Below are 22,969 nucleotides of genomic sequence, written 5' to 3'. Positions count from 1 at the left end.
TTAGTCTCAAGTTCCTCTTTCTAGATGAATGGAGTCATCCAGGCTTAAAAAGTCTTCTAGCTTCTTTTAGCTTTATCAGAGATGAAAGAAAAGAGGAGGCCAGGACTGTGTATGGGCACTGATCGCACAACCAACGATCGTACAGGTGCTTAGAAAGAAAACGACGTTGTCCTAAAGAAATCCTTTAACTTTTTTAAAAGTTGTATTTGGTAAAAACTTCCCTACAGCAACTGGCACAATAACGCGATGACAGACCTTAGAAAATCAAGAAAGGCATCTTCGACGTATTAGAAGATATTCTACAAATTTTTTTCTACATCCAGCCGTGCCTTACGTCACCTAAAATTTAATACATATCTAAGTTTGATACAAAACCCCAAAGGGCGGCTTTAAAACTGCAACAATTTTTGTAGCGGTAACTAATTTGGTGCTGCTATTTTCGCTGCTGGGTCACTCCAAGGGAGCCCTACCGAGATCAAAGTCGACAACATACAAACCTCTCATTTTGGCTTGCCGCTACTTTTCTGCTCCATATCCCTGTTCTCCTTTCTTTGTACGCCTTCAACAGTTCTTTCCAGCTGGCTTTACCAGCTGCAGTCTAAAAACAAAGCAGTCAAACAAATTAATAATTCCACTTTAAACTAGAAATAAAATAATTTTGGTTTGTTTATATATCAAATACTTGAAAACTTCGCTTCGTTGATCAAACGAAAGAAGATCTGTAGCAAGCATGCAGTAAGTTAGCAAGATCAGAAGGAAGCGGAGCTGGTAAGATATCTCACAAAATGGTGTCTTGCTTTCCTGAAGTCTGGGCGCCAGTTCAGTTGTCATATTTCACAGCAGCAGTATCAATAGTGCTCTCATTGACAGTATGCATTGGAAATTCGTTTATCATCATCGCAGTCGTCTTCGATCCGTTAAAAAAGCTGAGGACCCCATTCAGCTTCTTCCTCGTGAACCTAGCATTATGTGATCTTATTGTTGGGTCGATTACCTTGCCAACCTCAGTCGCTATACACCTTAATGAAGCGCGTGGATTCGTGCCTGATAATCAGCGGCTCTTGCTCCACACAACATTCTTCATATCATCAAATGCCAGTTTTCTTAGCCTTGCAATGCTCTCGTTGGACAGGTTTATCGCCATACGATGGCCTATACGATACAGGAATAGCCTTGGCTTCAAGAATTTTCTTCTGATTTCTTGCATAATATGGGGCTTCTCTTTAGCAATGATCGGCATATACTTTAAAGTTGGTTTCATTAGTTACCTGATGGTGTTCTGCCATGTAGCCATCGTCTTTACTTTGATCGTTCTATCTGGTACATACCATCAAGTAAACAAAATCCTGAAAGTCCAGTGGAAGGAGTTCCGCTATCAAAGCAAGGAAAACAGCGAAAAGGAGCAACGAGAGCACTGGAGAATATCAAAAGAAAAGATAATTACAAAGACATTTCTTTACATAGCATGGGGTTTTTTGCTATGCTCTATGCCACCAGTTATAGGCACGTATATTCTTCAGTTCTGCGATTCTTGTGATTGTACCTTTCGCCATGTTTTGCGAGACTTACAATTCATCTTCATATCATTGAACAGCGCTATAAATCCGCTAGTATCCTTTATTCGCATGTCGACATTCCGGCATTCAATAGCCGCGATAATTTGCCGTTGCAAGAAGGGTAACAAACGTGAAGATGACGTAAGAAGGCACGCAGAAAGCGGACGTGGATCAGAAGCTTCTTCGATAACACATGTACCGTCAGTAAAAATTGGCGATGCGTATGTTATAACTGCTTATGAACCAAAGCGTGATCCGAGCCAAAAAGGACATCCACTGTGTTCTTTAATATCCTTCAAGAAATTGGAGATTGATTAGCAAAGAAATGAAAACTTGGTAATAACATCTGAGCCTGCTGGAGTCATGTGAGAATATGGAAACATTGAACACTGCAAATCAGAAGTAATCGTGAAACATGTATCTATACACCCATAATATAAAGAGAACAGTTCCAGAAATTGAAACTTATAGTTAAATAAGGAAATATTAGGCTTGGTTCAAACGTCGCGCTTCTCATGTGCCGAACCTAACTCGAGAATTAAGTACATGAGGGGCGCGACGTTTGAATCAATTTGGTACGGCAGATTTAGTTAGGAGCGGCAGACTAGTTTGGATCGGCAGAGCTTGCCGAGCTGCAAGGCTCCAGCACGGCACGGTTTCAAGCGTCGAACTTGTCATGTACCGAACCCAATGCATAATTATATTTAATTTATTTTCCTTCCCAGAATTCATTTCTTTCTTGGAGGGCGCATGCGTTTCAAACAAATATGTGAGATTGCGCGCCTTAACAAAGATACTTCATGTAACAATCCTAAAACCCATTCGGCGCGACATGATTAAGTTTGACGTTTGAAACGGGAGTCGCGCTAAACATGCTCAAGTGTCGCTCAAAACAGAGTTAGGTTCGGCACAAGAAAAGTGCGACGTTTGAACCAGGCCTTAGCTTCTATCCATACACTATTTTTTCTTACAGGAAATTTTTTCTTATTAAATGGTTATGCATAAATATTGAGAGAAATTTTTCGACCAACATTCTTGAGGGACAATTTTTTTCATTTACCAGCAGATGGTGTCCAACAATCAAATACTTCAACATAATTTTCTTTTGGCTATGTTTTCGGATTATTACCATACCATATTTTTGTGTAGGAGGTAGAAGAGGATGACGAGAAAGTCAAAAGATCACAAAACATTGGTAAAAAAATGACATTTTTAAGACAATAGAGGTTTCATTGCAACAAATTCAAATATCAAAAACTTCATTCGAAGATTTTCTCCTTTCAAAAGTAACAGCTAATTAAGCCCGTACAACAAGACAATTTGGGAAGATTCAAAAGATATCTATAAATCGGTATTCTCTCTATCTCTTTTTTACAATTTTTTTTCCGGTACAGAATTTGAAAATGGCTTTGAAAAAAGCAAACATTTTACGACATACTAAAAGCTTTTTCGTCTGGCACTTCTCAGAGCATAAAAGGTCAGAATAAGGTTTCGAAAGAACACGATGAAAAATATATACCCAGTTGTGGATGGAAATAGGCCAATCAGAAAAACGCAAGCACAAGACCGGTATAGTTGACCAATCAGTGCCGCGAGCCTAAAGAAAAATTACCACTGGTGCCCAAGATCATTATCTCTTGTTTGGTTGCCCTCTCACATTACTACACTCCCTCGCCATTCTCTTCGCTTTTATGCTCCCTTTCATATGGTGATGGCTTCTAGGCTGAATGTGATGAAGAAAAAAGTAGGATAATCACGTCCCAAGTTCTGGATCGTTCATTCAAAATCAAATGCGCCCTCAATTTGGCGGAAAGCCACTGCCCTAGGAAGAGACTTTGCACTCCATCCCCTGTGTGGTGTCTACCTTTGCAACAAATAGCATGTAATGATTTTTCTCCAAAACTTATAGCCTTAAAAAACATTGAGATGGAGAAACAGTACAGATATATTTTTTCATGGCCTAAGTTACAGGCTGCTGGCTACTTAAAGATAGCCATGAGCAGACAGATTTGACTGTTGACAAACACAAAATCGATCTAGAACCTATCAAATGCAAATTTGAGGCTGAATTTTGATCAAAATTGTACCCTAATATCCAAGATCCTTTTACCAAACATGTGAGCGATTTGAAATGTAACAAAAGACCAAAAATTACAACAAAATGTAAATAAGCATGAGCGATTTAATAGAATATGGGATAGCCTGCTTTAGCAGATGCAGTACATGCGTAAAACCAATTATAACCTCAAGTAAACAAGTATTCCAATTTAGCTAAACTCAACTGATTCTTAAATTCTATTTACTTGAGCTGCCGTTTTATTTTGAAATATCGTTTATTGACATACGCATTGAAATGCAATATTCAATTAAATGTTATACTTAAAATTAGTGATGACTCATTTTCACCCGTCTTTATCTTTTTACTCGAGGCTTGCATTTCTAGCGAAAAAACTTATGTCATTAGGGTTTCGTAATGTTGTTGGCCCCGGGCCACTCTTTAAAAGGATACCCATTTCATCAAGACCCGTTGTGGTTTTCTAATTGTTGCTTTCATAGATACAAAGGAATATTTTGGTATTCATTTCAAACTGGTATTCTAATTGACCTTATTTATCATGGAAACTAGCAATGTCGTTAATTAGGCGCGGCAGAAACCGTTTACACAGAAGCGGAATCACTATCCATCGAATTCACCTTTTGCTTGACAAAACTTCTGCAAGCTGTATTTTCTGCTCATCAGGTATTTTGATAAAAACGCCAAGTTTAGATCAAGTTTATTTATTTCGAGCTAAAACAAATCAAGGATTAAGTGTCTATAAAAGAATCACGTACCTGAATGATTCAGTCTCAGATCAACACAGTAAAAAAACAGTCGGCTTACATACAAAGATTCGGTATAAGCAACTTTGATAAAGGGTGCAAGAAACATTAAATTAATTACAGACACGTCACGAAAATATATTACATGACACTTTACAAAAGCTATTTATTCGAAAATATTATTAATATTAATTTAATCTTTATCAATTCATCTTAAACTCTCTGTTAAGTCTTTCTAAGTCTCTACTTTCGATTAAGGGTAATAGTTCAGTCCTACCTAGTAAAGAAATTGTCATTCGAAAAGTTGACCATATGTTATCTGACATTGTTGTGATTGCTCCTGATGGATTTTCGCCCTAAAAATAAGAGGTAAATCTTAAAAAGGCTTTGCAAAAAGCAAACATCTTACAAAAGACACAGACTAAAAGCTTTCTCGTCAGCCACTCCTCAGAGTATAAAAGGTCAGAATAAGGCTCCGAAAGAACTAGATGGAAAATATATACCCAGCTGTGGATCGAAATAGGCAAATCAGAAAAACGCAAACACATGATCGGTAAAGTTGTCCTATCAGTATCGCGTGCCTACAAAAATCATCACTGGAGTCCAAGAGAGAAAATTTACGATTGGTCTAGACAATGCGATTTGAAAATCAGAAGCATAATTTCTCTTTCATTCTATGGTACTGTAAATTGCCAACTTTATCTTGATTAAATCTTTTTTTTAAAAAATCTGCGTTTCGTATACTCTGCATGACAACCTTCTATTTCGGATCTATACCTGACGTTAACAAATTTCAAGATTATTTTTATGTTTTTAGAAAATTCATCCCCAAAATTTTCTTTGGCTTAAGAGTTAGAATATTTTCTCTTGAAATTTCTACATCCCCAACAGCAACTGCCTTCTAGCCACAGCCACTGCGTAACAACATCTTCCTCTCTTAATAGCGTAACAAATCAACAATGCCCAATGGTTTAGAAACTTAATTTCTAAATGCTTTTCTTTTTAGTACGTAAACAAACAATGTGAAGCTGTACTCACTTTCCTTTGCATGTTTAGCGCCGTCAAGAAATGCTCAACTGCTTCCAAATGAGCCCCAAGATTAAGACAGCTGATGCCAAGATTGTATCGAGCCCTGTTATAAGCTGGATTCAAATGCAATGCATGTCGGTAGGCCTCCACAGCCTCCTCGCTACGACCACCGTTTGCTAACGTTGCTCCTAATTTGTTCCATATGTAAGGGTCAGTAGGCCGTGACTGCAATCCAGTGTTGAAACAATCAATTGCTTTCTCGTATTCGCCATTCAGGTTAAACAGAACGCCTAAACCAACCTTGAAGATGATACAAATATATAAATAAAAGGGTCTTTTCAACTTCCTAGAGTCTTCAAACGCCTCTATCAGTTGGAATACACCATGTAAAGCCCAATCTCCAGTGAGAAAAAAAACTGCGAAATGTGAAAAAGTTCGCGCGAAATACGTCTTAGGCATGCGCAGTAATCTTTTGCTGGGATTTCTCGCGAAGAATTTCTCTGCGAAAAAAAGTTAAAATGAGTTTAACTTTTTTCGCTTTTCGCTTGCGAAATCCTTCAACAGCCAATCATATTCCGTATTCCTTTGTCACGCTTCCAAACTTTACATTCCAATGTCGTGAGGTCAACAAAAGCATTCAAAGGAATTTGTCGCGTGAAGTATTTCGCAGCGAAATTACATGGTGTATTCCAACTGATAGAGGCGTTTGAAGACTCTAGGAAGTTGAAAAGACTTTTTCTCACTGGAGATTGGGCTTAACATAAAATTTCAAATAATAACAATTTTAAGCAGATAAATGGCTCCACTATCTCGTACAAACGAATAATTTTTAAGAACGAAAATTAAGTTTTACCAAGTTAATAATTTTGTGTTTTATCGTTGGCAACAAAGTTTTCTGGATCAATTGAGCACGTACAGGAGAGTAGTGAGAATCAATCACTTTGGGGAGCTACGGATAGAGCTTAACAGCTCCTACACAGAGCAAGCACTTAATAGCATAACGAATCATTGGATAAGTAAACAATTTAGATAAACATGCACAACATATCCTCCGCTGATTTTTCTACTGACTGGAGTATGACAGGACTAAAATCACTAATCGAAAAGAAAAAAGATGACAAAAAGGTTCATACAGTACGAATACTGATAATGCCTTGAAAGCATGACCATTTTCTAGACCTAGTGGATAATAATCCCATACAAAAATTTACAAACAAAGTTTAAGAAAATAAACTTGAATAGTCGACTCACAAGTCATAACATATACAAAAGATCTAAACCGGTTTTTTGATACATATTTGTGACAATTTTTCTAGGACACCTAAAAATCTTTCATTTTTAGGTGCCCTCCTTCGTAGTTACGTTAATCGACACAAACCTGCACATCAGCATCAATGTCGGAATCTGGCGCCAACCTAGCGGCTTCAAGGAACAAATCATGCACATTGTCAAATGTCTCTTTCGTCATTAGAGACGAGACGTTGGGCTTCTGCGCGCCTATCTCCGCTGGGACTAGTATTTTGTACCTGTGAGAACAAAACAACGTGCTGATAAATTTTTAGTTTACCTCTTGAAGAGAAGGCAATACTATTTCCGGATCATTATATTCCATAGAGAGATCACTCTTATCCTACTAGTTGATTTAAATGTAAATTATCTTTGTTCAATCCATTTCCTGTTGCAAGAAAATTGGTTTCTTCATAGCAACAAATGCAATGTAATCATCAAAACCAATTTTAAAAAATCCCTTTGAGTCTGCACCGATATAAAGAAGTAACGAAGCAATATCAAAATAAAAAGAAATGTACCAAAACCAGAAAGCAGTTTCTAAAACATTTGCTCTTACTTGGGATGGTAACGTAACCAATCTTTGAGTGACTCGCAGGCCTGGAAGTAGCATTCAATACATAGAATGAATAATTTTACAAAGAGGTTTCATAAAGGAGAGTGGCTTATATAATATAAGATAATCGATAGACGACAGCAAAGAGTAGTCGTCCTTCTGCGTGCAGAATATGCTGGAGGTTAGGAGCAAAGACCACATTAAGGCTGTGCTCCTATCACTTCATGTTACAAAGAATGAATTAATCTGTTCCTGACTTTGCGTCGTTTGACACCAAGCCGGAGTTGTCGATAACGAAGTTCTATATTGAGTCATTCGAATAAGCAATCATTTGAAAAGGAACCGGGTTAATGGGAACAGCAAAAACGGATTCATTCGTAAACAAATTCATTCATCCTCAGATTCAAAACGAGTCCAAACAAAGTATATGAAAACGGACAAAAAAGGAACACCTTCGTTTTCGTGTCAGAATCTCTAGACAAAAACGGAGTAGGCCAGCGAAATGGGAAAAATTCAAGATAATACGAAAACGGAGACATAAAAAAACAGAGTAAAAGGAACAAGGCCTGGGCTAACATTGTACCAATGCAGGAAAACGGACTAAAAGGAACAAGGCCTAAGCTAACATTGTACCTATGCCTATATGCAAACCATTGTGTTGCACTAAATACCCATGTCACATGCATGAAATCCGCATTTTCCAGACTTTGGCAAAAATAAAGTTTAATTAACCTTCAAGGATAAAATTACATGCAAAAGAAATTTTTGCGGAAGAAATGTTTGCGATTGAGTACCACATAAATATCTTGTTCTGGGGAAAGAATTGCTGCGGATCAGACTTTTCCCCTTAATTTTGCGGAATTTCTTTTTGCAATGAACAGCTTTCCTCAAAATAAAACAGCTTTTCTCGATTTTGCTTTTTCGAACTTCCAGTTCTTCACAGATCAAAAAAAAGAAATGTGTGGTATTTTTCTAGGAAACCATAGAAGGAGCGGGTCTACCTTTTCATATGTTGTCTGGCTTTTGAGCATCAATTTCACACATCACACTATATTTCACATCACACTATATCAGTTTCACATCGCACAGTTTCACACTATATTATACCACTGTTTTACAGTGTTGTCCAAAGATCGAAATCCCCTTTAAAGGAACTTATAATCACCATTGATTTGCCAACTGTGGTGTGGGTGTGATTACGAGAGTTGGAAAAACAGTGAAAATAATAGGGCACTAGGAATCTAAGTTTTGTCATTGACGATATATGTACAGTCTATCTGTTTGGTTGGAAAGTACAAGTTGATACATTCAGCTGCAGAGAAGCCAGGAATATTTGAAAAATAAGATACCTGGAGCTGTAATGATTCGTTAGTATAACTGACAGCCAAAGCCATTCTTGCCACAAGATTATGAGGTTGCAGCTCACAGCATCTAAGAATGATCAATTGAAGTTAAGGGCCTAATAAAGAGGTAGGATTACCCTCTTGCAAGGGGTACTTTTGTAGAAGGGTTACCCTGGCAGAGCAGGTTCATTTCTTTTATTCTCATGAGCGTGTCTACAAGAATGCCGGGGTTACCCTTCAACCGGTGCCACCCTAGTTGAGAGATAGAACTTCTTTCTACTGAACTCTCTTTAAATGATTACTCTAAGGTCCTTAATAGAAGGGGGGTCTTGATAGTTAGGGGGAGGGGGGGGTCAGAAATTTTTCAAAAAATAAATAAGCGGGGGGTCCTAGTTAGTGGGGGAGGGGGTCGGAAATGTGAAAAATCTGAATAATCAAATGAGATTTTCTTCTGAATACAATCCATAGCAAAATGACAATTATTACCACGTAATAATGCATTGTTGTATTACTAAAATGAGCAGGCTAATTATCATTGTGTACATCAGCCAGGCCTATGTAAATTTTTTCGGATGTTATACTACTTTTCTATGTTAAAACTTTTGTACAATGCAACCTCTTTATTTATAAGAAACTTTACAGAAATTTCACACCTGAACAAAGGACAAATGAAAAAAGGGATATGAATGTTTGCATCCAAAAATTAATAAGCGGAGGGTCCAAATAAGCTCCGGTGGGGTCAGAAAAAAATCGAAAAATTAATAAGCGTCCCCCCCCTTCTATTAAGGACCTTAGAGTACTGGCCTGCGAGGGTAAACTAGATATATCTTGATGCTACAATGCTCTATGGTTTCTTTCGTATGATAAAGGTTCAACAGGTGGCAAAGTCAGCCCAGCTGTGAAATCTACCTTAGAGAAGCAATCACTGTAGCTACCCTACAACCTTATAGACAGGCAATAACTAGAGCCCATAGATAATCTATGCGGCGACCTAGCATATGGGCACTCATCCCAAATATTCAACGAGGATTTTTCATGTAAAACATTCGAAGAGCGGATGGTGAAATCATCATAGAAAACCAATGATAAATTATTTGCATGAATCAATATACTTTAGCTACAGAAAAATGTGGCCACGTTGTTTACTGTACTCTCAGTATCTATTAAAGATTGTTTGCTTCCAATTTTTGCTTGAGAAAACAAATTGAATGGTTTCTCCCTGCCAAAGTTCATTAAACTAATTACAGACATAAGCCATGATTGCAAAGGGTCAATAATTGCAGAGAAAAAATATTAAGCAAAAAGTCCAATGTTCTGAATAAAAGAAGTGTTAAAGTGAAGTCTAGCAATAAATTCCGTCAAAAAACTAGCGAAAAAACGAAAGTATTGAGTCACTTTGTTATTTGGCCTAACAATGCAGATGTTCTCAAATCTAGAAACAAAAATGTTACCAGAGCTATAAACAATTTAACGAACGTACAAGATCGCAATGTTGAAGAGTCATGTTATCTGTTTTAATAGCCGCTTTCTGTGTATTTCAATGAAAGCTAACCTGAATAGTCTCCAGAAATTATGACACAATAGATGCTGTCAATGCTTACCTGTTAAGGGCACTTATAGCCAGCGGTTCCTGTTCATTTTCAGCCTGACTCGTGCCGAGATACTGCCAAGCCTACACGTTATTCAATAGGATTTTTTCCATTAGCTAGTTTACATGGCTGTAGCGAAATGAACAACAAAACAAATGGAAAAGAAGTGATTCATTGTTGCGATCGTCACAGTATCAGAGGTGGGAGAGTTACAGAATGCAAGAAAAAACAGCTTCATAATGAGGGGTAAGTCAGACCTGATGATGAATTTAGAGGGGTGAGCTGGAGTAAGAACGGCAGCTTATAAGTACATGTGGGGTGTAACAAAAATAAGGATCAATGTGGGATGCGTATAGCTGCTAAGGGTATTTCTTTATGTGAAATTGAGCAAATAAATTCTGTCCCTTTAACAACAATTAATTTATGTTTCTTTGTATCACTTTGAAAAAGTGAAAAATTTGATCATAATTTCAATCATAAATTGCAAAGACTTCAATTTTCGAATTTTCTGTTTTTTTCCTTTGATGAGGAATTTACTATCAATCGTCTGGTTCCGATTGCGGCCCTGGAAACAGGCACTGCGATGTTACATAAGAACATGCTTGATGTTTGAATGAGGTACTTGAACAATTAATCAAACTGTAGACATTGCAGTTATAATGATTTCTTCGATGATTGTAGTGGACAGCGTGATCCTGATTGTAAAGAGATAAGTTTTGATTGTAGGTAGAAGGAAAGGCCGAATGAGGGCCAAGCATATGTTGCTTAAACGCTTAAGCTTAAAAAATTTCGAGCATTAGACTGATGTTTCATACCCTGAAGTGTGTCAAAAGGAAAGCCTCCGTATGTTTTAAAGTGTTTGCCTTTTTTGGAGCCAGCTACAAATTTTGCACGATCAAAAATTATTTGCACGGCAATTGCTCATTTCCTTCAAGCTTTCGTGTTACCAACAAATGCTTTTGCTAAACAACTTTTTTAAATAATACTAATGCTTGCATGCAAGATCAAGAGGATTATAAGAAATTATTTCCGAATCTCAATTATTCCCTGTGATTTCTCATCATCACTGTTACTAAGTTCCTCAGAATTTAGAAACAACAACGTAAGCAGAAACGCCGCAACAAACCTCCGCATGTTCTGGATCCACACGGACCTGCAAAGGAAGAAAGTACAATAATATTTCGGTGCTAGAAGAAAACTCAAATTCAACATCGCACTAATATTATAAATACTATATTAGCCATAAAATATTATCTGATTCATTACTAGCAGTAGAAAACAATTATAACTACAAATTGTCTTGGTGAAGTGCTAAATACAGACAAAATCGTGTTGGGTTTATCGGCAAGGATGCTTGTAAAAAGTCTTGGAATGATAACTGTAAAATTGCAAATATTATATTCCTCTCTTCCTCTTCGAATGCTGATATTTATATCTATTTTAATAGCTTCAATTTTGTCTATATAATACGATAGAGGGTTACGATAAATACATCCAAATACATAGGGTAGCCAACCCCATAACCAATATTTTTCGGAGGAGAGGAGTGCGATACCACTTCTTGTTACTAGGTACCGTTAATTTTCTCAAAGAACGCTCTAGCAATATGACATTTGGCAAATATCGTATGTGTCAGATCAAGGCGAGTTGAATTTGCATAATACTGCATCCAATCTCCAGAATTATCAGACCTGATCTTCGGAATATCACGCGATGCCGCTGTGTTGTCAAATAGCCTAAAGCTGTGACAACATAGAATATGATGAAAGTTAAAAACCAAGAAAATATTGACTCTTACAGCCTCTTCAAACAGCAAAATTGCACTAATAAGATCGCCTTCCTTGAGTCTCACCAAACCTTCTTCAAAAGCATTTGGATAATCTTTGAATGGATTTTCTTCTTCAAAAGTGTATTCCTGTAAAGAGAAGTTTCACAATTTTACAAACCAATATTTACGTACATAGATTATATCATCAGGGTTTTCATTAACTGTTGAAGTTGAAGGCCCACATTTAGACGTAGGCGTTTTCAAGTTTACTAAAGTTTGTACAGTCTCACTAAAGTGAGGGTGAAAGTAGGCGGCGAATGTTTGGTGAGTAAGCGGCGGACTTTCACCTGTTGCCGCCTTCTAACCAAATTCTTGTGTCATCATAGCTTTCAAAGAAAGTCCGAGTTCTGAAGCATAGAGAAAGAAAAACGAACTGTTTTTCAAAATAAACATGAGTTCCTTAAGCTAAACAATGGAATTAGGCTATTTTCTGATTAACTCAGATTTGTCTTGAACTTTTCTTATTATGCTAAAATAGTGCACAGGTCACACTTAGCCTAAGACATCTTGAAAGTGGCTAGGTTTCAAGTCACCAAATATTTTATTTCATCTTTCCGTTTGGGTAATACACCAGAACTTTGTGAAACAGCAAGATGTACCACTTTTACCCTTAAGGATACGATGAAGATTCAGAATAGTCCATGCCTTATAAAAAATTCAGAGTATTTAAAGGCATGGAAATAAACCTTAAGGAAACAATCTTTTCTTGGTACAAAATTTAAAAAAGGTTTTGAAAAAAGCAAAAATTGTTGGTCATAATAAAGCTTTTCGTCTGACACCCTTCAGAGTATAAAACGTCAGAACATAGATAAAAACAGTACGAGTTGACTTGGCCTGTGCAATATGTAAATGACAAAAGATACCTTTTTCTGCTCATCGCCATATTGCTTCAACCAAGGATATTCGTCATTAAAATCGTTACTGTATGGACAGATATAAAAATGATAAAATAATTGTGTTAATATTTTCAACAGCAAAACCGAGCTTCTGATTATCTTGAAAGAAGTGTGACTGGCTTTACCCAAAATTCTCGTCTACAAATATGGAAGGTATGTTTTTCAAGATTTCAACATTAACATTGGCTGGGGGGGGGGGGGGGGGATTCTAGAGAATTTCAATTTTTTAAACGATCTTTTGTTTACATGTTCAAAATTTCATCTCTGTTAGGCTTCAAATATTGATAGTGAGAGAATGAAAATAAAGATATAAATATTAACATTCTAAGTATATATGATAGATTGTTATGTTTTCATCGTTAAACATGTTTTTATCATAATATTGCGCCAAAATATTATCATAATGTTATCATAATATTATCATAATTATCACTTATTGTTACCTTGATATATCGTCCCACTCCTGTTGTAATTTTCGCCAATAATCTGTTTCATTCTAGAAATAAAAACAGCAAAGATGTAACTGAAGAGAATAAAGGTTAAAAACAAATCTAACCAAGCTCAGCCTTAGACATTACATGGCGCCGAAATTTTCATCTTATTGACAAATAAATATTCACTTAATTTCATTGACAGTTATACGCTTCAAAAAATCCGGAAAAAGTATCACTGTCTTGAAAATGATAAAAGCGTCTTTCTCATTTCTGGAATTAGGAAACTGGGGAATTTTCTCATTCTTATTCGTAACAATTTTAAATAATCTGCTTAGAGCTTTATATCCTTAATTATGCATATTCATGGCATTATATCTATAGAGCACCGAAGTGATGACGTAACAAAAATCTATTTTAGAATTTTTTACTTTTGATCCCATAACCTGAAAGAGCATCATGAAATACCTCTAAATATGCATAATCAGTAGAATGGGCTACAAATTTGAGGAGAAATGGCCACATGAGCACAGGCTCTTGACCTATCAAACCTCTGTAATTTCGTCTTGGTTCACAACTTTATGAACAAGGCCAGAATAACAGTAATTCGTTAGCAAACTTGAAATCTTTCATTGGCCATATCTCGCCCAATTTTGAATATATTTAGCTGATTTTGCATATTGAGAAGTTTTTTATGCCGTTCTTTCAGATTATGTGGTCAAAATTAAGAAATTCTAAAAATATATCTTTGATGACGTCACACTTCGGTACTCTATTACGACACAGAGGTAGCTACGAATTCAGAGTTATAACAAATTTAGATTGGGTTTTAAAGGTGATCTAGAATTAAAAATGACCACGTCGGATAAGGCAAACTAACGACAGCGAAGACAGCGCAAATCATTTTAATACATCAAAATCTTGACAAAGCATGAGCCTTCTACCCTGTATTTCAATTCTATTAAATTTGAAAACTTCTGAAATGACTTTACAAGAGGTCTCTCTTAATGAACACCTTCTGACACCTTCAGTGTGTCCTTACAAGAGGCATGCTGTGAGGGTCTGTACCTCGATCTAAACCAATCAACGTACAAGTAGCTTGGTCTGAGCCAATCAAATCACAGAGCGGCTGAATCCATACCGGCATTTCTTCAACAGTTTTCATGATAGTTTACATAAATACAATATATATGGAATGGACCAATAATTTTGGCGTTTTCTCCAATAAAGATTATTTCAATTCAGTATAAAAATTTGAATTAGAATCTTTAGAGGTTTGTAACTAGTTGTGAACACCTCAAAACAGTGGAGAAAAGTTGGTTACAATATTTCTTCAATATAGTTAGCGCCTTGTAGAATTAAGCTCCAGGGACAACAACCCAGCGACCGAAAGTACTTCTGGCGTAATAACGAACCTCAGTTAGCGCGTACTCATCAATCCATTTCTGTGCGTCTTCGTCTACAGCTGTATGCTGAGTTTCGTATTCTTTTGCCCAGTCATCACCGACATCAGGTTCCTTAAAAAAGAGTTCCAACAAATATAACATCGACAACAACAGCTTCAATCGCGATTTTTCAATCTTTAGTTGATTTTCATCAAAATTCAGCGATAAACATGATGGAAACGGAATTCTGTTGGTTAATAGAAAGCAAATATTGCCTTCCGTATGCATCATATTTTAGTTCCTTTATGCTTAGCGTGTGAAGTCAATCTTAACTGCGCTACTTATGCCCAAACATAATATAAAAATTTCGTACCCTTGCAATTATCATAAAACAACACAAAAATCAGTTTTATGAAAAATGGCTATATCTCAATTCTGTCAACAAAGGAAGGTAAAACAGGGTGCCCTTGCAAAAGTCACGGTGAAATGCATAACAACTTTATTCTTACACAGAAAGCTAGACAGCCCTTTATGTGTTAGAATAAAGTTGTTATGACTGTTCATATCTGAAATTCCATTTTCCATAACAATTGAGCAGGTTTGAGGATAGTTAACTGGCTGGGGTCACAGAACAAAGAGCCAAAAATCTTAGGTTAGACTCCATGCCATCATCAAACCTGCACCTGGAGTGTAGAAGGTTACGATTGGTCTTTAATGGGTCTTTGATCCAAGGCGCAGAAATCACGAGGTGTGATTACATTAAGAGATAAGACCGGGACACAGTTTTATAATCATAGTTTCACAGTATCCTAAAAACTATATTTTTTTATGCTAAAACAAATTCAATACAAAACTTTTTCACATGAAGTGGAGATGAAATCAGTGTTAGAAGTCAACCAATATCATACCTCTGTCTTACGTAGATTATCGTCATCAACTTTATCAAGGATCTCCTTAGCAGTTGCATGTCTATCGTCTTTCGTACTACAAAAGAAACTTTTTGAAAGAAAAACCAAAAAATACAAAACGACAAAACAAGTAATCAAAATCATACGAACCATAATCTTCTTTATTTCATGAAGATTACAAAATTAGTTCACACAACAAGATAAGAAAGAAAACAGTTACAATATTTTTTATATCTGTAAACAGGTACAGCGTTATCTCAGTTACTCTCTCAAAATGTTCGCTTTCAGCCTGGTTCGTTGATAAATTAAACAAAACTGCACGTTCAAAATATATCTCAACATATTTACTAGATACGATTTACAGTAAAAACCCGCATGTAAAAACCTAGGGATTTAAGAACCTTCTGGCAGAAATTCGCTTTATTAATACTCCAAAAAGAAGAACTTGTTTAGCCAAACAATTTCCAACAGGTTCTTATATGTGGGGTTTCGCCATTTAATACTTTTTTACCAAAAACAAAAAAATGACAGAATATTGAATCTTTAAAAAAAAACTCGAAGAGCACAATGTATATTAAATTTGAACTGTTATTATGAAACAATTATTTCTATTATTTTATATACAGTATTGTTTCATTGATCAATTGTTGGTGGACATTTGGCAACATTGGTACACAAATAAAAATTTAGAATGAAGAACAGACCAGATTTGAAGCTTTTTTTTGATAATCAACAACAACATCTACTCTGCTGAATTAAGAACCTAATTAAGAATCTATTTAGCCTAAACTGTCATAAAATACCCCATAAAACAAGAAACTGTTTTGCCAAACTTTGAAAAAAGTAGGTTCTTAGAAGCGGGTTTTTACTGTATTACTAGATGATATACAAAAATATATCTATTTAAAAGAATAAGTTTATATATTTGGAAATATATATATCTAAACTATTTTTACAAAGGGTTTCGGAGATAGATTTGACAAATGACATCTATACTTAACGTCTCACGAACGTAAAGTTTTGGCATAAAAGCTTCGCAGTGTGGTCTGACGCACATTCAAAAGACTATCTAGTCAAAACAACAGTTATATCTAACTTGCAATCGAAAAGAATCCACCCTTTTGAAGGTGAATACGTAGATCAGACTTATCATTCGCTCACAACATTGCGTCCTGCTCTGTTCACGCGTAGCAACTCACAAAAAAATTTATATTATACAAGTAATGTAAATCTGGACCAGCTTTTTTATCATCCCACATCAACATATTACGACAAACAAAATAATCACTGACGTACATTCCTTAATTGCTGACGTACATCTTTTAGTAAGAGTATTTCGCAAGATGTTTCTGTGGGGTATGACAGGTGCTTCAGAGGGTCAAGGAACAGTAAAATAATATCACACAATATCTTTCGTCAACAAAACGGGGGTCTCATAAAAAGCAGTGAATTGGGTTCTTCTAATAAGTAGCTTCTAATACTAACAATAGCGCATAGTTCCGAAACGAGGCTCGAAATCAATGTTTTAAAAATATTTTCAATGTTTTGTGTTTACAACCAAAGATTATTCAACAAGCAATACGAGAGCAGTATCTTGCGAAGAAAGTCACGACTTTATAAAACGCTGGCCGGAGCAAATGAGGAAATTACGTACACATTTGTAGCGCAAGGCTTTTATCGCATGCTTACAAAAACAACAACCGTGAAACTGACAACGGAACAGGGGGATTACTGTAAGACAGGGTGAGGAAAGCTTTCCCAAACTGATTAGCTGGGGAAATATTCAGATGGTAATGAGACCTGTTATAAAGGAGACCACATTTCAACGTTCTTTTTCTCTCGCGTGTATTAACATCTTGTTAAAAACACGCCGTTTCGAGCATGTACTCATTATCAAGTCCAAAATACAAGTCACTTGATAACGAGTACATGCTAGAAACGTCGTTTTTTAACTATCAAAATTAATTTATTTCATTCTGGAACTCAATCTATTAGCTCAATATAATATCGTCTTTTGAAAGACTAGCTCTTTTAATTAAACTTACATTGCACTTTCCAGGTATTCTTCCGCCCATCTTGAACTTGTTGAGCCGAGTTTAATCTGCGAATGTTCATCTGCTACCGCATGCCTTGAGTATTCATCGATCCAAGAGCTGGAAACTGCAAGCAAAAATACTGTTTGAAGTTCGTAAAGCCATATTCTATACTAATAACGCCATAAAATAATTTTAGAAGATTTGAGTTTCGATCATATAGCCTTTAACCTAATTACGAATTGCCCCTAAATGTTCCTAATCAACTAGATGAGTTGCATATTGGCTGAGATATAGCCACATGACCTCAGGATCGTTCCCCATAAAATTTGTATCTTTTTTAAGTTGTGATTTGGTATCTGTGCAAAACTCTACAAACCAAGCCAAAAATAACACTAAGTTGTTTACAGAGATCAAAGCTTTCACTGGTCGTATCCCACCCGATTTTCTAACAAACTAAGTTGATTTCACACCTTCCGAGTTATTTAATAGCGTTCATGATCCCAATCATCGAAAACGTTAAGAGCTCTATTGATAGAAATATGAGAATCCCATTAACATGCGTCTTAGTTTTTTTTACAATTTTTGTGATGTTTTATGCACCCTCGTTTACATGAGATGCAAAGTAACTGTTTGCTAGGCTGGTTTTCTCCCTGTCTACAGCCACCTTTGGAATGTGTTTTCCTTCTGTATTCATGCCTCTATTTTTCATTACTTTCCGCTTCTTACACCTAATTCATGCATCGATGAAGTTTGTTAAGCCCTTTCTTCGAACAGCAATCAACGAAGTTAATTACTCAGAAGTGGGAAGAGCCATCATATCTGTGTTCAACGGAAACAATCTGTGAATTTCTTAGCATTTAATGTATTCGAATGGTAACTTATTTAACGGATGCTAAAAAATTAATGGCAACTTTCCTTTTGCAAAAAGGGTAATGGCATTCATGACTTTACGTAACACTAATTTCTTTATTTTTTCCCATATCATGTGATTATCTTCTTATTCCTTCTCAAGTAGGTATGCCAGTGTCCAGTAGTTCACAAGCTACCTAATGCAATTAAAAATTCCTAACTTGCCTTCTTAAAGGTGCAAATATAGCTCCGCTGATACATTATAATTCAGTAATAAATTAAAACTTTACCATCATCCTGGTTTGAATGTGAAGACAGATATTCTGATGCCCAAGCCTCGGATTTTGCGTCTAGAAGATAACACTTTTAAATAAAATTCGAAGCAAAAGGCGATGGTTATTTAAAAAAAATTTGAGCATCTTTTTCTAAAATAATTCTTGCTTTTGCAAAAATTTGATAAATCAGGCTTTCAAAAATTTAACAAACTTTACTCATCAGTTCACCTACCAAATTCTAACTACATACATTAACCTGGGTTATGAATTTACCTTGGAAAGCAGGAATCATTGGGGAAAATTCAGATAACTGCTCAATCCCCTGCATCTCATCAAGCAGACGGTCCATCCGAAAAGATTGTGGTGCTGCATCGTATCTTGGTCCTTGGAAATATTCCCTTACAAGCTAAAAAATAAGCACCACTTATTCTAAAATTCCATAAATAACTTTGATTATTTTTTATTTGGATCCTTACTTTAAGAATAGAAAAAAGAGCATGTAAAATGAATCCCCAAGGATGTTTGCTGAGCATTTTAAAGATTGTTTTTGAAAATAAACAACAAAACATAGATATTGGTATAAGGCCATCAACAAAGTAATTCAAGTGAAGATCTGGGGATGAGGTTTCAGAAAACATTTTATTCTGTGATATTTACACTTTTTGAAGTAGCCCTTCAAATCAAATCAGCAATACCAACCTCTTCCTCTGGTGTTTCATGAAAATGGATTTGCTGTAAACGAATTGACAAAGGATAAATTACCAAGAAAACAATAATGAATTGCTATAAAAAAACCGAATTCTGTTTTTTTGTCAGGATTTTGCTGCCTAATTGAAAGAGTCATGTGCACTCAGGTACAGCCTTATGACAAGGTGACAGATGGGGTCTACGCCACAGAGGGGACTACGGAGCATCATGGTCTGTATGCAAATAAACCTATTTGATAAACCTGCAGATTACAGCATATACATTAAACCAAACTCCATGGGTAAAACGTCATCAGAAAAACTTTTATCACGAAGGGCAACAAAGAGGTAAGAGATAAGAAAACAATGTCTTTAAATAACTGTCCTTTTTCCAGTTTAGAATCAAAGCATTTGGTCCTGCAAATGGTTTACAAGCATTGAAATTTTAATATTTTCCAAATTTGTGAAGAAAAAAATCCACACGTTCCCATTCACATGACCGTATCACATGTGCCTTTTCAAGAATTGAAAAAAAATTGTGACAGGTATGAGTGCTTGTGGTATGGGTTGTTGCAGGCTAAAAATGGAGTCAAAAAATTTTGCACATGATGCTTTTGCATCTTTCTTGTCATTCTTCTGTTTCAGACAGTTTATTTCACTGGACAATAGGCTACCATCAGATGTGAAATGATTTTTACAGGTTCAATGCGATGTTAAAATGAGAAGCAAAAATATCTGATAAAGACTACATTGCATAAAACAAATACAAAAGAAATGTAAATGAAAAGGTTGTTTGATAATCAATAGTTTAATTTTAGCAGTTGCATCAGATCATTCATTTAATTGAGCTTATTTGAATAATGTGGCTTTACAGCCTGATATGTTTAAATGTTTGATATTTTCTTATATAACCTTGAAGAACACTCAAATATACGCTCACCCCCAATCTTTGTTGATCTCTGTGAACTCTATCCTAAAGAAAAAGTATGGTATTTCAGAAACAAAGTTCAGCATAAATCATAGAGATATGAATTCTTTGGTTATTTTATTATTTCTTCAACAAAAAATGAGAACTGGTTGTAATGATTGTACAAAGTAAAAACGCAATCTTCATGCATCAAGAGAAAAGAAAAAAATAAAACTACAAGATTTTACCTGTTGCCTTGCTTTGTCTTGAGTAAAATGTGATGTTATTTTCATGAGAGGATTAGCTCCCCCACATTCTCCTTCAACAAGCTGCTTCATTGCCATATTTATTTTCTGCAGGTAAAATAACATGTAAAAGCCTCAAGACAGATATTTTCAAAATATTATGTAGCAATGCAAGTGACATTTTACTTGTCTCTGAACGTTCAAAACAGCAGTTTACAACTTTTTTGGATCCACCAACCCCTTGAGACTTTCATGTAGATGGAACCCCAAATTAATCCCCACCTTTTACTAACTTTCTCATTCACAATCACCTAGATATATAATGTACATTGTTACTTAAATCCAGTACGGTGCTACATAGATGATGGATATTCTCCGTTCCAAGTTGATGTCATCAATTTTGTATCTTGCTATCTACGAATCTTTCTCAAAAATTGACTTCAGAATTGAAATCTTCATCTTTAAATTAGTTTATACTGAAAAATTCATGTTGCTTGGACTGTTCAGTTGCAAATTACTTCATTTTGAAAATTTACATATATATTTAATTAGATTTGACAGTAATTTGAGGCTGCAGTGAAAAAATTTCACTACAGCAAAAAATTCCATTGAAATGTAAAGGGAAAGCTTAGTCTTGAAAATTGGTTAATTCGCTGTCTGATTGCCCAAACAACTTGAAATTTCAGCACAGATTAATTTCAACATTAAGATTCCAATTCTATGATCCTTTTTTGCCAAATGTGAAGATAAAAATTGCCTGGATCAGACTATGTTATTATGACAAAAGGTAGTTGAAATTGCGAAGAATACTTTACAAGATGAATTCCAAAATTTATTTTTTGCACATATCTACAATCCTGGCCAAAAGGTTTAGTGGACTGGAGAAATGACCATTAAGATTGCAATTTTTCCCCGAAAATGTTATCACAACCCCTGCCCCTGCAGCTATGTTAGTTTTTTTGAAAATACCCAAGTACCAGCTATCAAAATGAGTAGAAAAAAGCATGTAAACATTGCCTGAGGGGGGTGGGAGTGTATTTTTTCAAAAAGGCTACAATTTGCAAGACAGTCCAATAAATTTAGGTCAGCATTGTAGCATTCTTATTCAACAACAGGTTCAATTAAACAGTTTAAATGGCAAAAAAACCTCTGGTTCTTACCTTAGCAATGCTAAACTGATAACCACCGAGTAATATAGACGACACCTCAAGGTTTTTGGTACTGGCAAGGGGCCTCTTACTTAGGCCATCTTCTGTGTGAAAACTTTCCCAGCTCATACCGCCTCAGTTCCCTGTGGTATGGTGCCAATGTTATGACGTTACCGTATTTCCTCTGAAGAACGCCGCGGGGTTTATTACAAAATCCAAATTTTTGGAGCGGCGTTCGATAGAGGGCGGCGTTTAATAATACAATATGAAAAGTTTGTTTAATTAAAAATGACAAGAAAAGTGCGATGAAAAAGATTTAAACAGACTTTAAACAATGTTTTCTTGTGTGAAAAACTTTTTAACGTTCACGTTATGGAAATGTCAATGGAAGTCAATATCACTGTCTTCGTCAGAGCCCTCGTCCCTATCAAATGACATCCTTACTTCTTGTTTGGTGTGTTTTCTAATGAACGCCATTTTTCAAGATGCGGTGTTGAATAGAGGGCGGCATTTATCAGAGGGCGGCGTTTTTCCAATTGGTTGGCTGAAGGTGCAGCGTTCAACAGAGGGCGGCGTTCATTGGAGGAAATACGGTATAGAGGAAATTGGCAAATTTTTCATTAATTTTCCACCCTAGCAGTCATCTTCAAACTTTTATTTAACTTTATATAGCTATTTGAATTTTGGTTTGCTATAAAATTTTTTGCGGCGGTGCTGCCATTTTGTGATAGGTGGTGCAATACTTTTGCTTCATGGCAAGCATTCCTTGTTGCTTTCATGTTCTTTTTTCACCAAATGCTCAGCAAAATTCACGTAAACGAGCTTGGTATTGTGACGTAACGCAGGAAAACTGTTTTTACCTACTTCAGGCGGTTCTCATTTGCCGACTGAATATAATTTTTGACTTGATTTCTTGACTGTGATCTGGTCATGGGGTGCCGCGCCCCCTGCACCCCCTCCCAACGTGTAGCTACGGCCCTGCTGTTAGCCATACAGCCACCAATTTGTTGGCAAATAAAGAATGGGAAATATGCACCGCGCAGCCATTTGGCTAACAGGGGCTATAGCCCCTCCATTTTTTGCAATAATAGATCTTTTTGGACAGTTTACTCTAACCATGCTCTAACGCAATATTGGATAGTAAACTCCTAAGTAGTAGCAGTTTTTCTTGACTGGGAACCCTCTTTGTTCATTC

General features: G+C 36.0%; 2 protein-coding genes and 1 long non-coding RNA gene across 3 annotated transcripts; 2 read left to right on the top strand and 1 right to left on the bottom strand.

Moving 5' to 3' along the window:
• The first annotated feature begins 67 nt into the window (after positions 1–67).
• LOC135688237 (melanocortin receptor 5-like) lies at positions 68–4,305 on the top strand. Its single transcript, XM_065204996.2, has one exon. It carries the CDS (start codon positions 786–788, stop codon positions 1,872–1,874), a length of 1,089 nt encoding a protein of 362 aa, XP_065061068.2. The 5' UTR covers positions 68–785; the 3' UTR covers positions 1,875–4,305.
• Positions 4,306–4,431: 126 nt separating this feature from the next.
• On the bottom strand, positions 4,432–21,958 carry LOC135688234 (peroxisomal targeting signal 1 receptor). The gene is made up of 19 exons (XM_065204988.2): positions 21,787–21,958; positions 20,630–20,734; positions 20,415–20,447; positions 19,488–19,520; positions 19,062–19,194; positions 18,804–18,863; positions 17,674–17,788; positions 15,629–15,704; positions 14,751–14,852; positions 13,348–13,400; positions 12,872–12,929; positions 11,979–12,095; positions 11,307–11,333; positions 10,193–10,263; positions 8,598–8,679; positions 7,252–7,292; positions 6,784–6,931; positions 5,415–5,705; positions 4,432–4,732 (listed from the first exon to the last, which is right to left on the bottom strand). The coding sequence occupies exons 1-19, from the start codon at positions 21,901–21,903 to the stop codon at positions 4,580–4,582; spliced, it is 1,815 nt and encodes a 604-aa protein (XP_065061060.2). The 5' UTR covers positions 21,904–21,958; the 3' UTR covers positions 4,432–4,579.
• Positions 10,148–14,698, top strand: LOC148957940 (uncharacterized). Its single transcript, XR_016144942.1, has 3 exons — positions 10,148–10,426; positions 12,983–13,057; positions 13,405–14,698. It is a non-coding gene; the product is annotated as an uncharacterized LOC148957940 (long non-coding RNA).
• Positions 21,959–22,969: the final 1,011 nt, after the last annotated feature.

Source organism: Rhopilema esculentum, chromosome 19 (genome assembly GCF_057945365.1).
Source record: "Rhopilema esculentum isolate cy_ngs chromosome 19, ASM5794536v1, whole genome shotgun sequence".
In the NCBI taxonomy this organism is placed as follows: domain Eukaryota; kingdom Metazoa; phylum Cnidaria; class Scyphozoa; order Rhizostomeae; family Rhizostomatidae; genus Rhopilema; species Rhopilema esculentum.
Note: the sequence above shows the minus strand (reverse complement) of the source record. Positions and strands in the feature narration are given on the sequence as shown.